At 39.9% G+C, this 15,601-nt stretch overlaps 1 protein-coding gene across 3 annotated transcripts in view; it reads left to right on the top strand.

The window, feature by feature from the left end:
• Positions 1–15,601, top strand: part of AKAP6 (A-kinase anchoring protein 6) — a 491,494-nt gene that overhangs the window by 159,233 nt on the left and 316,660 nt on the right. For 2 of the 3 annotated variants that reach the window (XM_031453560.2, XM_064485883.1), the window contains exon 3: positions 9,676–10,033. In XM_031453560.2, coding sequence (XP_031309420.2) covers positions 9,710–10,033 — 324 coding nt within the window. In that variant the 5' untranslated portion in view covers positions 9,676–9,709. Of the gene's footprint in view, positions 1–5,468; positions 5,714–9,675; positions 10,034–15,601 lie in introns of those variants that run through there. The other variant, XM_010986148.3, reaches the window with a different exon arrangement.

Raw genomic sequence — 15,601 nt, forward strand, 5'->3', positions numbered from 1 at the left:
TAGTAGATGGGTCTTTTTAAATCTAGAGACCCATATTCTTCATTTTGTTAAAAGATTTCATTAATGATATTTTCCTTTCTCTTTCCTTTTGCCTTTAGGAACTCCTATTCTCCAGATGTTGGACCTCCTGGATTGGTCAATAATAATTTTACCTTTCTCTCCAAATTTTTATGTATCTTTTTGCTTTACTCTTTGTGAGACTTCCTCAGCTTAATTTTCAGACATTGTGTTGAGATTTCTCTTTCTGCCAACACGTTTTTATTTTTCCAAAGTTGATTTTTGTTCTATAAATATTTATTTTAAAAATAAAATTCTGTTCTTGTTTCATGAATACAATATTTTATCTCTGATAATTTTTTTTTCACCAAAATCATCTTCTCCTCACATAATCTGTTTCCTCCAGGTTGAGGTTTTTTGTTTGCTTGCTTTGGGCTTGTTATACAAATTAGAGTTTTTCCTTAATCTCTGTTAATCCTTGACTGTCTGATCATATTTAGGAGTAGGACACTAGAAAGTTGATTGAATGCTCTGAGTGTGTAGACAGGCCTATTGACTGAATATTATTGTAGGGTGACATGGATGTACCAATTTTAGTATCATATCTTCTTGGACTGATCAGCTCTCTTTGAGAGGGGCATCTCTAGTCTTCTAACTGGAGGGTAAAGGCTTTGGAGAGTCAACTTGGGGAAGAGAGCTGGGAGTCTCAGAACTTCAGAATGCTTATGTTAAGGTTAACTTAATTCCTCTATTCTCAAGGTACTGCTATCCTCAGCTGTGCCCAGTGTCCCTAAGCCCAGACACCCTTTGATTGATTATTTCTGGAAAATAAACCTCTAGTCTTCTTCCAGAATTGGAGTGGGACCCAGAAATGCAGAGTAAGAAAAGACCTAGCATTCTAACTGCTTTCTAAACATTTTTCAATCAAAATAAATCTTCTCAGTGTATCATTGCCTGTTTAACCAGAGTTAGGCCACACTTAAGGTTAAGGGTACAGTCCCCCAAGACTGCCTAGTTTGCCCAAGACTTCTGATGCCTGCTGCAAGTTCAGGGGTCTCCAGGGCTATCCTTACATTAGACTAGCTGATGATAAATTTGGAGGTTCTCAGGGACTCCTTCAGATTTGATAATTTGATAGATAACTCATAGAACTCAGAAAAGCACTATACTTATGACTGTAGTTTTATTATATCAAAAGGATACAAATTAGAACCAGCCAAAGAAAGAAACACATTGGGTGGAATCTGGACCGAGAAGTTTCCAAATGCAAAGCTTCTGTGTCCTTAAAGATACAGTACCCTCTTGCCCTTGATGTGTGACAATACTCATGGAGTGTTGCCAACTGGAGAAGTTTTCTTGAACTTCAGTGTCCATAATTCTTACTGGGGCTTCATTACTGAGGCATGATTGATTGAATGGTTGCCCATGTGGTTGCTCAAGGCCCCAACCCTTTAATTATATATATGGTCTTTCTGTCTGGCTAGCCTCCATCATGTGTCACCTTGTAAGTGTAGACCATCATGTGTGATCTGAGGGGCCCACCATGAAAAACAAAAATAATCCTATCATTCAGGAAATTACAAAAGGTTTAGAGGTTACCTCCCAGGAACTGGAATAAAGGCCAGACTTCTCTTTGGGTAAACTTAATTTTCCACTACATACTTTTTCATCTCCACTTCCAGAGGTTCCTGGTTCCACTAATTTCAGTACACTTAAATGATTCTTAAGTAAAATCATGTTGGTTCTTTGCTCTCTGTGTTGCTGGTTTAAGATTTAGTTTTCTTGAGTTGGCTAAGGCATTTATCACTTGTCCATCTAATTTTCAGCTTCCAAAAGTATTATTGTTTTTCCTTCCATTCTTGAGTGTTTTCACTTAAAAAAAAAAAAAAAAACTTCAAACTAAAAAACTCTCTGCAGTAGTGTTAGTGGGGTTTCTGCAGGGAGCAAGATTAGATAGATATATTCACTTGGCTATCTCTTCCAAGAAATACCCCAGCACTCTCAATTTATTTGTCAGTAGCAACTTTTTGTAGGATACCTATCAAAACCTGGTAAATAAACACTGAATTAGCAAACACTTCTATATTGCTAGTAACTAATTTAGGCTTCCAAATCTTTCAAGATGACTTTTCTTTTAGGGATCATCTCCTTTCTATTTTACATATTGAAGTCACAAAAGATAAATATCCTCTTACACTTATTGACTGGGATGAGAACATGGGGATAGAGGAGGATCTTTTAAATTCAATGTTATCTATTTTTAAAATGTTTGAATTAATATATATTACTTTTTAATTAATTTAAAAATAATTTTAGAACAAGAAAAAAAGTAAAAACATTGCATAAAATGATTCTAAAAATTTTTCCACTTCAAATCTATGATGCTAAGGTTAATGGAGAGCTAAAAATGGAGAACTCTTTTTATATTTAATGGAGTAGGTAGGACAGAGCACAGAATTCCTTTAATCACTCTGATCTAAAAGTCAGGCTTGTAGTCTCCCTCTCTCTCAATCAATCTCTCTTTATCTTTCTCTCTCCCTTTTTCTGGGCTATAAAGAAGTTTTTAAGGTTACATTTTATATTGATGAAGTCTGCCTAGAAAAGAAGATGTTGATCCTCTCATTATGCTAATATCTCACTTCATTTTTTGGTAAATAAGAGTGTGTATAGTGATTTTTTTGTCTCATTCTGGGACACAACTCCAATTCTACTTCTCTGCTTTTATAGTCTTTTACAGTCATTTTAGAGTTCCTGCCCCTCTGTGTGATTCATTCCAAACTCCAAAGCATGGCATTCAGAGCTGTCTCAGAACATGGCTGCAACTTACCTTACAGCTTTATCTGTTTCTGGTTCCCATAAATCTCCCAATCCCTCTCAACCCTGAATTATTTGCTGATTCTCCCAAAGTCTTGGTGTTGAGGTGTCTTTGTCCATGTAGTTTCCCAGCCTGGAGTTCTTTCCCCACATCCCTTCTATTTCTGCCCGTCTAAATCATACCCATTTTAACAAGCCCATCTGAAATGTTAGCTTCTTCGGTAAATGTTCTCCCTTATCTCTCCTTCATTCACGATTAATGCTACTCCACTGGGGTCTCATAGGGCTTTGTTTGCCCATATACTGCCTAAGTAATAGGTGTCAGTGGATGAGTATATGTGTGTGTGTGTGTACCTGTGTGTGTGTGTGCATGCGCACATGTATAAGAGAAGGGTGGAGGGAGGGAAATTGTCCCCATCAACTTATAATTGCTTTGAGGATAAATATTATGAATCATGTATACACATAATGCCCTGTATATAGTTGATTCTCAGTAATGTCAGTTGATTTGAAATAAGTCTTGTTTCATTTTCTTAGTGTTAATAGCATTGACAAAAGCAACAATTGCATACATTATGTATTAGAGTTTTACAAATCCAGTTCCTCCCAAGAAATTTTCTTGAACAACAGAAAAGTGGCTGTCTAATGCTTAAAGATGAAGATTAACAACTTGGTTTGGGGGTAAGAAATATGAATACTCATTAGAGTCGCTGAGTCAGGTCCCCACACTCATGACCATGGGCACCATTCACAGCTGACCGTAATGCAGCCAAATGAATCTCTGAGTGACAGGAACTGACTGTTGTAGTGGGGGAAAGAGAACATGGGAGATGTGATGACTAACTGAGTCAGTCTGGGTGTCGATGCCACAGGAGAAGGATCTGAGTAATCAGAGGCGGGGGAGGTAGGAGGAGGGGTAGATTGAGGAAGATGATTGATGGAGTGTGTTATAGTTAACAGAAGACCCTATGTTCTGGGCAAAGTAGTTAGCAGTGATTGAGGGGAGACTGGAGAGAGGGTGCATGGTTTCTTTGTGATTAGCAGGATGTAATCAGTCATTTGCCTGGGGGACAGCCATACACAAAGGATATATTAAAGGGGAAAAGAGAGAGAGGGGGAAACATCAGTGATGACACCAAGATCTTTTAAATTGTAGAAATCTGTCTGGGCCCCACTATTTACATGCTGTGTTCACCCCACTCCCTGCTCCCTAACCCCACGCACTTAAAGCTTGAGGTCCCTCTTCTCACTGATATCCACTTGCAGGCTGCTCTGCTATGGCAGGGGGATTAGAAAGTGAGCCTAATCTGGGGTTACCTCAGTGATCTCAGTAAACAGTGTTACTCCAGGTGAGGGCTGGAGAGTGGGGGCTGGGGCTGGGGCTGGGAGAAGAGGGCCAAAGAGAAGGAGGAATCAGATAGTGATTATGGAAACTTCCTTAGGAGCATCTTACAAAAGCCACTCTTTTTTACCCTAAGTACAAATTTAACTGAATACTTGATAGGAATTCTTTGACTCTCCTCTTAAGGAACTTAAAGCCATTTAAAGTTTCCCAACTCTTGACTTCAGGATAGGCCAGGGATGTAGGCAGGCAGCAAGATTTAAAATTGGGTGATAAATTAAAGCCTCATTCATCTTGATAGACCACAACATTTAATTAAGCAATTTATTAAGTTTGTTTTTGTTTCCTTTGGTGAGCCCAATTCTAGAATCCTGGAACCGGATACTGGGTGTACCTCTTGAGTTCATTTATTTTTCTTAATGTAATCAAAGCATGAAAGCTAATCATAGACAAAAATCAAAGCATTCCAGTGGAACTTTTTTCCTCTTTCAAAATTCAGTGTCTCTGTGAATAGGTTCTGTGACGAGTGATTATGAGAATATGAAAGAAAAAAAATGAAGTGGGAGAAAAAGGACACTTAGCGATGCCTAACTTAATACCTCGGTTTTATAAGATGTGCTTTGTAGCAAGCAGATTCATTACTTTGGCTGGATTTATGCTTTAGTCTCTCACTAGTTTGTTAAGGAGTAAGCAGAGGACAGAAAGATCGGGAGTAAATATTTAGGCTTGGGGCTGATTTACATGATGATAAGACCACCTCTCAAACTGCACACATGAAGATGCTCTTGCTTGGAAAGAGCAGTTTCTTCCTAAGAAAAGAGAGGGAGCTTGAATGCATGTAGCTCAAATTGGCTTTGTTAGCTGGTTATGTTAATATAATACTATTAATTTATTTAGAAATTTATTTATCCTGCTTTAGGATTGCTCAGTTTTCGGGGTATACAGTCTTGGTTCTTCTGAACCATGCTTGGATGTGTTCTGTACCCCCAAAACAAGTGATCCTTGTTTTGGCAACTGTCTTCTTTTTGTCAGCTCACTTACCACTGTTTGATTGCAAAAGACCTGCCTATAACTGCACAGGCGTGGAAATTAGCTAGCTTCCAAGTAGGGACAGCATAGTAGCCCTCTCTTTGCAAGAGATTTAGGCCACAAAGGGTGTATGAAACTGGTGCCCTCTGGACTCACCAGTGTCCTGCTGGCATAAAGCAGCACTGATACTGGCCTTTATCTTGTTTGGCTACAAGAAGAGAACCCGAGGGGGGAGTGGAGGAGGAGCCAGATGCTTAATCCTGAAGGACCTTTAGTGACAAAAGCATTTACAGTGATTATAGTAGGAAGATTTCTGGCTTTTCTGTTCTTTTATTTAAGAGAGAAAATTACAGAGAAGGGAGAAAGAGGTGGGCAGTTCTGATGTGTGTGTAGCTGCATTCTTTGCTTCCTAGTTTGGTCGAAGAACACACTCCGTATTTAAATGTATTCTGCTAACATCAGGTTTCGACTCAGAACTTGTGGACTGTCAGGGAGGTAGCAGCCTCGGCCCTTGTTAGTAAGCCATCCGTGGTAAGTTTCTTCTGTTTCTATAGTATAATAAATAGAGTTTGGTGAGAAAAGGCTTTCTACAAATTTAAAAAAAAATCTTTAAAATCTTTACTGCTTTCAGCTTTTGCTCTTTAAATGTTGACTTTTCTTTGAATATGTGGAAAGGAAAGGATTTGATCTATGTTATTTTTAACAGCAGCTGGGATAAAGGTGGTATTATCTCTAATGCTGGAAAGGTGGCTACAGATAAGCGTTCAATGGGGGGAGAACGGGAGGTCATTAGGTTCAAAAAGCAGGTTGATCACTCCTCTTATGCTGCTTTGGAGCCAGAGTTGTAAGTGGGTGGGTGCCTGTATGCACTTGAGTCAATGCTTTCATTTGCATTGTTAGAAGTTTTTTCCTACTGGCTTTTTAAAAAGATTTCTTTGTGACTAGAAAGAAATCTAATTGCAAGAACTCTTGTGAAGGAAAAATACAAAACTTAGAGCATTTAGAACGTGTAGACTTGTGCTGAATTTCCTACTATTTGTTAGCATTCAGATGGAGTAATTAATTTGATGGGAAAGCAAGCTTGAATAGTCATGATAAAGGCGGGAAGATATACACAAAGATTGTTACTGTAAGTCTCTACAATGTGAGACAGTTTTCCTTAAAGTATAAATTTATCTTTGAAATCAGATGTGATTTTGTGAAAATCAGAGATAGAGGTTGGTTATCCATGGGTGGTACATTTAAATGGGAACTACTGGAACTGAAAATGAAATGTTTATAGTAATTAGTTTCCATGAAAATGGATAATTAATCAATTTTATGCCACTTCCTGAGCTTGCTATGCTGTTATGACACATATGGTGTTCCTTTCCCAGTGGCAAAGCTGTATATGAAGGAAAGTAAATAGACAGGAGTTGAAATAAAACTTGAGTAAAATGCTGCTTAGCTTCACTTTTCTGGGTTTTGGAAATTCTCTTGTTTACAGTCTGATCAACTAAATATGGAACCATCACATGCAGGTCGAAATTTTGTAGATGCAGGAAAATTTTGCTTTGGCAGCTTGAATGTAAGGTTCCCTTGCCCTTTACTCATGTGTGATGCACACCAGCTACATTTATGTTTAATGTTTCTATTTCATTCTCTTTGTCCTCTACATATATAACCACGTCTGTGTTATTAACCTTAAGATGCAAATTCCCAGAGAGGAGAAGCTCCCATATTCATTCCTCTGGGAAGAATTAGCAACATATAATGTGTAAATAATGATTTACAGAATGCATTTGCGTGGTAATAGTTTATTTCTTTCAATTAAGTGGGACAAATCTATTGATGTTCTTTGTGTGCTGTTATGTGAAATGGAGGCCCATCATTAGTATCTGCATAGTTCTTGTTCTAGGCAGGATGCTTCCAGTAACTTAGAAATCTCTGGATAAACAGCCCTAGATAATCATACATTCTTATAGTCAGATGGGATCTTACTGATCATCTAGTCCAATTTTGTCATTTTACAGATGAGGAAACCGAGACCCAGAAATGCGGAGCATCTTGCCCCAAATCAGACAAAACTGCACTGAGCCTGCCTGGTGCACAGTCTAGTGGTATATGTGGAAATGTATGTTGGGACATAAATTGTATAGAGTCAATTCTTTGGTATGTTTTTTGGTTTATAGTAGAATACGTGTTTCAGAGGAGGTCCTGCCTTGATTTAGGGTTTCAGGGAAAACACAATGACCGAGCATCATTTTTCAGTTGTACAGGGCTCTGAGGCAGGTGTCTAGGGGTGAGTGATTGTGTGGACATAAGTGAAACAATTCTTTATGCACTGCCCTGGCATTTAGTTTTCTGGTTTGGATGAGACTGGTTTCTTAGAGGAGTGAACCACTGTGACCCCAATGTCTTCTACATTTTTCGCTAGTTCTGTGGCCTTGCGCTAAAAACCTTTATCAACCTTTGTGTATTAGATTCTTTCTCTGGGACAGTGATTCTAAATAGATCCCTCAGAAGGCAGTGAATTGATTAAATTTTAAAGTGCTTTTGGAAATCAGAATCAGAGCCTGTCTGAGACTAGGGTATGTTTTATTAAGCAGTAGCATGGTAGCTCACCCTTCTTGGAGTTTTATCCCTCCCAGTTAAATTTTGGTATCTTTTAATTGGTTTTTTAAAAATAGTCAGGTCTAATATTATTGTTATGTTAAAACCTGTGTGCAAGGATGGTTTAAAATATGGGGTATAGATTTTTCCCCTCTTGCAATCAGCTGTAGAACACTGTTGAAGCCTAAAACTATTCTCTAAGGCAGGTACCAAAGTAATAAACTTACCTTATGACATAATATTTTGCTTTTTGCAAATAACTTTGTTTTCAAAAATTTATCTGTAAGCCCCTTATCATTTAATTTAAGAATAGGATGGGGCAGTACGCTGCAGCATTGGAAGCCTTCTGAAATAGTATGTCATAAGAATAACTTATTCTTAAGGGCTCTTGTTGATTCAACAAGTCTTTTTATTCCCTGTGCCCATTCCTGTAAGGAAAGTTACATGTTCTTAGTCAAATTCGGAACTTTCTTGGCTTTTCCCCTCCACTTTTGTAGGTAAACTAATTTTGTTTTTGTTTCCACGTGGATCTTAAGAATATAAAGAAATATAGGCTACTTTCTGACAATCACATTTAATTTCATATTTTGATCAGCCACCTTTCATCTTTGAGGAAATGGGGCTATAAACTAACTTGAATGTATAGAACTAGAAAAAAGACATATAAAAGGAATAGAAACCCATTGCCTTGAGTAGAAGTTTCTCCTGAAGCTAGAAATAATGTCTATTTAACATGCTTAAAGTACAAGATCCTGAAAGTTGTTATTTAATATCAGACTGATTGCAGAAGAAAGATAAATTACATAGCTAGACCATTAGTAAACTAACCAACTTCACCTTAAAAAGAAACTTTATGACTTAACTTAAATGTTAGTTTTAGTGTATTTGATTAACATTTGAATGTCGTGTGTTTAAGAACAATTTGCCCTTGAAATTCCAGAAGCCTCCATAAATTTCAGCAAAACCAAATAGTAATGTAATTTAGGTTGAGAGTTGATTAGATATATTCTATATAATCCATGACATACTTTTCAGGAAAGTAAAGATTTGGAGTTACTGCATGACATCTATTTATTTAGTAAATCATAGAAAGGAACATCTTCTGAATTCAGCACAGTGTTTTTATTAATTTGAAGATGTTCCCTCTCTAGTTATCTCATATATTGAGTATATTGGTTATAATAGTCAAAATGATGTTTGAATGCTTGTAGTAGAAAAACTCAAAATGATAGTGGCTTATATAAGATAGAAGTTTGTTTTTCTCTCAGTAAAAAGAATTCCAGGGCGGCAGTCTGGGACTTGTATAGTAGCTCCTCATTATTATGTGGAACCCGCTCCCACCCTGCTCTACCATATTCTACCTGGCGTAATCAAAAGCATCTCCTGGTCTGAGATGGCACCTGGAACTCTAGCTAGCAAATCCCCGTTACAGGTTAGAAGAAGAGGGGAAAGCAGAAGGGCAGAAAGGGGGCCCCCTCTAATTGAGTCAGCTCCCTTTAAGCAGCAATCCTGAGCTTCCTCCACAGCAGTCCCACTTACATTTCATTGGTCAGAACTTAGCCACATGGCTACACCGAGCTTCGATGGAGGTAGGGGACGTAGTTTTAAATTCTTGGCAGGAATATTCACAGCCAAAAACCAGGATTTTGCTACTAAGGGATGAGGAGAGAATGGATGTTGGGGTAGGCATTACCACGTGGTTTTATGTTCCTGTTATGTGCTGGGACTTGGAGCTACTTGGTAAAAACTCAAAACACTGCTTTCTGTTTTTGTTATGAGCTATGGTTTCTTAATTTAGAAATCTAGCTTAATTTAGAAATCGCGTTTCTTCTGTGAAGTTTCATTTCTTTATTTGGCAATCTTGTCTGACTCTTGCTTTCTTCTTTCCTCTTGCCTTTCAGCTGTTTTGGAAAGAAGTAAGGTTTAGACTTCTCCATGTTAACCATGAGCGTGACACTTTCCCCCCTGAGGTCACAGGACCTGGATCCCATGGCTACTGATGCTTCACCCATGGCCATCAACTTGACACCCACTGTGGAGCAGGGTGAGGGAGAAGAAGTGATGAAGGATATAGATTCTGACCAGCAGTATGAAAAACCACCCCCATTGCATACAGGGGCCGACTGGAAGATCGTCCTCCACTTACCCGAAATTGAGACCTGGCTCCGGATGACCTCAGAGAGGGTCCGGGACCTAACCTACTCAGTCCAGCAGGACTCGGACAGCAAGCATGTGGACGTGCATCTAGTTCAGCTAAAGGTAAGGAATGTTTCTGGGCTCAGGTCCATTCCAGATGGTAGTCTGAAGGTGGCTGTGGCACCTGGAGACTGAGTTCTGTAATTCTCAGTGAGGAAATATCCAGGAAGGAGAATAGAATAACAAGTGTGAGACCGTTATCCTTGTAGATAAACATGGTCAGAATTAATTCTTTCCTGGTTTTACTTTGTGGGCTGGGTTTCTAGAATAAAACTGACTTCAGGGGATAATGTGGGGAAATGAGGAAAGGGAGGGACTTTTTGTGCAATGTCATAGAAATCAGTAGTAAAGGATGAAAGGTTTAATAAAAACTCTCATAGGTAAAAAATCAAACTGAGTTGTAGTTGTATGTGTAGGTGATTATTATCTTCTGTTGAGGTTGATGCTACCTTTGCAGCAAACAGTGGATTCTGGCATGATGAGGAAGGGCAGTGTTCTCCTTTTAGAATGAGTCCTTTCATCCAGGGACAATGCATCATGCAGAACAAAGGTGCTTTCATAACAACTCATCTGAAGTTCAGACATTAAAAAAATGTCTGTGGCTTCTAGAACCCTTAAAATGCCTAATGGCCAATAGTAATGAAATGGTAGTGCTAGTAAAGAGTGCTATTAACAGAAATCTTGGCCTCTGGACCCCAGTATCCCAAAATACAGTGAATCTTGCCCTGCCACAGCCACTCCTCTCTTCCAGTGTCTGAAGGAAATACATGCTCAGGTCAATGACCAGCAAAGCAAGGCAGATTTATAATCAATCAAGGCATTGGCCCCAAACCCCAATATAAATTTCTGGTCAGTTAGATGAACTCTTAAGGAGAATTCTTTTACCTAATATCATACTAAATGATCTGAAACCAAAGACCCAACAGATTCTTGGATCTTAATACTTAAATGGCTTATAAGATGTAGTCATCAGTGTGAGAGGAGAAGGCAGTTAAGAGCATGTGCCCTACAGCCTAGAGCAGAGCTGGCTCAGTGTTCTCAGGCTAGTTCAGTAGATCCTGGGCCCAGCTGCCCCATGAGAGAGAGTGTACAAGAGAGGGGATGAGAGGGGTTGGAGAGAGAGAAAACGAAAGGGCCAGAACAGCAAGGTGGCTGGGCTTCTTCCAGGTTGAGCAGGCCTGGGTGGTCTTTCTGCAGGTTCTTGGGAGGGGGAAAGCACAAAAGGGTGTCAGAGATGGCTGGGAACCAGCCTCAGTGGAATGCCAGCCTGGGTGCCTTCCCCACTGTGGCAGCAGGGATTGGTATGTCTCAGCCCATTTAGTCAGGGGAGCAGCTCTCCAGCTCTACAAGCTGGAGTGCAGTGGAAGTCAGGAGGTTCCATGGCGCCCCCTCCCCACATTCCCTCTAATGCTGCACTTATGTATGTGGCTCTCCAGTAAGTAAATACAGGATTCGGTTTGTTGGAAACTCAGGAAAGGAAAGTTGACTATTGTTCTCTAAAATCTTTCAGATTTACATAGAAAAGGTGGTAAATGAGGGGAAATGGAAATATCTTTAGAAGACTCTACTAAAATGCTGCTGAGGGTTCCTAAAAACATTAATGTGTCAACTGACTGCATTTTATTACATCAGTAGTATATAATCAAAAACTTAAATTTTAATTCCAAATAGGAATGTAAAGTCTTGTATAGTCATCCGAGATTATATTTAATATTGAGAACCCCCCTGAAGGGTGATTTGCTTGTCTTTTTCTTATTGGAACTACCTGTCACCTTCTTACCTCAGTCAAAAAGTATTTCACTGCCTCTGTCTGGCCCTGTCCACCAGTGTGGTCTGTCTCCCCTGCTGAGAAAGGGGCCCAGGAGAACAGGAAGTCAGCACGGTGGTCACATAGTTAATCAATAACAGTTAAAGGGATGAAGTGAAATTGTCTTATGTTGATTTAATTCTAGGATTTATGTCATTACTTTTTTATGCTAAGTGACTTAACCAACATTCACTGTAATGTTCTAAAATACTCTGTCATAATAGAGCCCTTCCACATTGAGCCCAAAGTTAATGAGCTCTGGTCAGTGAGCCACGGCCTTTTCTACACAAGGGTTTAGTTTTGGTCTCCTAATCTGCTTATTTAAGTTTCTCCTTTATTTGTGTAATAGTTCTTTATTCAACCAAACCAAATAAGCACTTCCATGTATTTAAAATTTTTTTTTAAAATACAGGTCAGTTTTTCAGATTTCCATACTGATTCACAGGAATAAAGGGGACCTGGGGGCACAGAGTTTTATATGTGCAATCACAACAAAACCCCGTAGAAGCAGCTCTTAAGTTAGGTGTCTGGCAAAGCAGAGAGGCAGGCCAAACCTGGGCAAGACCAGCCATCTGCCATGGGGCATCCCAGCTTGGCTCCTTGCCTTGATGAATTACTCACTGTGTTAATTTATAATGAAAATAACCATCTCAGGGACGGGGTGCCATGGCTTTATGAACCATCTAGGCACAGATAATTTCCAAATTTATATATCTATCCCAGTGTTCTCCAAGGAGCCCCACCTGCCTAACTGACATCTGTACTCATATCTTTAGTGAGCATCTCAACCCGGCATGTCCACTAAAAAGTTCTTAATGCCCCTCCCAACCCATCTTCCCAATTTCAGTAAAAGACACAACTTTTTGCCAAGCCAAAACATGATTCCCTGCCCCACATATAAGTCTATTAATGAGTCCTGGGACTCCATCTCCAAAATAAGCCTTAAATTCATTACTTCTCCCCTACACTACTGCTGCCACCCTAGTCAAGCTACTTCACTGCTTGCCAAGCTACTTTTAAAGCCTCTTCTACTGCCCTGCAGTTTATTCTCTACACAGTAGCCAATGGGATCTCTTAGAAATATAAATCAAGTCGGGTCACTCCCTTGCTTCCTGTTGGCTTACAATAGAACCCAAATCTCTTCCTGTGGCTCTGCCCCTGCCTGCTTCTCTGGCTGTGTCTCCTGTTACTTTTCCCTTGTTTATAAAGCTCCAAGTGCCTTGTAAGTTCTAGAGAAATCTTAGGCTGATTCTTGTGTCACAGCTTTTCCTGTTCCCTCTGCCTAGAAACTGTCATCCTCTAGCTTTGCCTGGCAGATCTGGATCCTCATCAAGCAATCAACAGTCAGCCAGAGGCGCAGCCAAGTTCTCATATCTGGAGGCACAAACCTAGGAGAGGACTGAGCAGAGGGTGGGAGGGAGGTGGGGCCTGTGCTGTGTTTGGTGGAAGGCAAGCACACAAAAAGGAGCTCCCCTCACCTAACTTGTCTACAGGCCTCAGACTTCCCCTTCACATTGCTGGCTCTAAGTCTTGTCGTCATAGTCTTCTCTACCATCGTGCCAATGTATAACTTAGAAAAATTAGTTCAGAAATGCTTTTGGATAATGCTCAGGGTAGGTTCACCCTAATTTATATTTAATTTTATATTAAATGTCACTTTCTCAAAGAAGCTATTCCCTATCCCTAATCTTAAAACACCCATCTCCTTCCCCAATAATTATGTAGTCCATTGTTCTTCTTATTTTTGTAATGTTTCTTATCACTAGCTTTGATTTCCTTATTTATTTATTTGTATTAGCTCCAAGGACCCAAATGTTTAATTCTCGACTGTATTCTTTTGCCTAGAACAAGGGCTGGGCATTTGGTGTTTGCTCAGTTCACATCTATTGGATAGATGAGTCCAAATCTGTATGGTCAGTGCCTTCTCTCTCCACAGGCAGGCTTGCACTGGAAGTCACAGGAGGAAGCCTGCTTGGGGAGGATTGAACTAAGACAATGGCATTGGATGAATCAGGTCCAAGTGCATTTGGGGCACTACTTTCCCATTAGGGAGAGTCTGTGAGTGATTCAGAAAGCTTGGAGATCTTGTCTGGGGAGTCTGCCTAGGAGAGTCTATTCTTTCTGTAGGCAGCTGTGCCTGGTCTTCCTCTGGCACCCTCTTTCTGTTTGACTTCTTTGGTAAGGCTTTTGGTCAATAAGCTAGAGGACCCGGCTGGAACTGCTCTTTTTCTTTAAAGGTAACTTTGCTTATCTTCTGGTCATTGTGTTGATCTTAAAGTTTATTTATTAGAGACTGCTCTTATCAACCTTATTTCCAAGTTCTTAGGGGAAGTTTTATTGTAACCTCCAAGATGAACTACAAAGCACTATTTTAATTTCCCAAAATGGGGGTGGGTGGGTGATTGTTCTAGAGAGTGAATAAGAACATCTAACCTTAAGATTAAAATATGGAAACAATGAAATATATTATACCATACCATGTAGTTTTTTCCATTATTTTTTAAACAGAAAATATAATCCACATATTTTGCTTCTTAGCTTCCAGATATTCTTTAGGAAGAAAACTGAGAAGCCAGCTGAACCATTTTTAGAAACCCTCTCTCTCCTCTTCTCCCTCCTCCTTTGGATTCAGAGGCTGTGCTGTGCAGGAAAACCAGACCAAGAACCTTAAAAGGGTTTGACTTTAAGTGAGACTCCTGGTCTGGATGAATGTATTTGGGTGCTAAATAGGCAAATTAGATACCTCTTTCCTGATTAGCACTCTTCCTAGAGAGAATATTATTTGTATTCCTCGAAACATAATAGCAGGAAAGAGGAAAAACTTGGACTAAAAGATGTGGCTGGATGACAAACAGAGGTCTTGAGGTGACTTTGCTGGAATCAGCTCCGCAAATAACCCACTTTAGGTAATTCTACTCTCCAGGTGAAATTTGTGTCTGTATCTTTGATTTGGGCCTGATTCTCAAAGCTAAAACATTGAACAGAGACTCTGTTTACAAAATGTTCTGAGTGGGCTGTACCTGGACTGAGATGTACCTGACACCTGGAGTTAATCCAGATATTCAGTGACTTACGTGGGTTCTGGAGGGCTTGCTGAGAAAAAAGGCTTGAATCCTCTCCACAGTTGGAGTTGTCACATCAGATGTGCCTGACAGACTGAAGATGATGGAAGTCCTGGGATGTTGGAGCTCTTGGAAGAGGGTTCATCTTCATCATCAGGCAAGGAGTCAATGCCAGCACAGAAGGGAGGGGAGTGATGGTTTCTGGTAAAGTGTGCTTCTGGCCTTGGAAGCTATCTTGAGCAGCAGATTCTGGGCAGTGTGGGCACCCAGTGAAGGGAAAGGGCTATGGTTATAACTGGGAGGACCTGTCTCTGTTGACTCTCCACTTGGGCTTCTCCCCTCCCCTTGCTCCACATCTGTAGAGGGAAAGAATATTCTCTTTCTCTCACTGCTAGAACATAACAGGCTCTGGCTGTGGTGGCAGAGGTGGTACTAAAGTGGCAGCTGTGTTGTCCAGGGTCTGCTGGCTGTGACAGGGTGGATTCTTGGGGACATCTTGCCCTAGGATTTTCAGAAATTCTTAATAAAGGGAACTCTGAGTGGAACTAAACTTCTGACATCAATAGTTTGGGGTTTGGAGGATCTGATCTTAATGCTAATAAACTGTGAGTTCAAGCCTGAAAGTTTGAATTTATAACATCTTTGAGTGGTTTTCAATTTCTAATGTAAGTTAAATAAGTGCCAGCTTAATACTGAAGATCAAACATCTTTGTTTTTTGGGGGAAGAGTAAATATTTTCCCTTTTGCTCTTTAAATGGCTGT

Source organism: Camelus dromedarius, chromosome 5, assembly GCF_036321535.1.
Source record: "Camelus dromedarius isolate mCamDro1 chromosome 5, mCamDro1.pat, whole genome shotgun sequence".
In the NCBI taxonomy this organism is placed as follows: Eukaryota; Metazoa; Chordata; class Mammalia; order Artiodactyla; family Camelidae; genus Camelus; species Camelus dromedarius.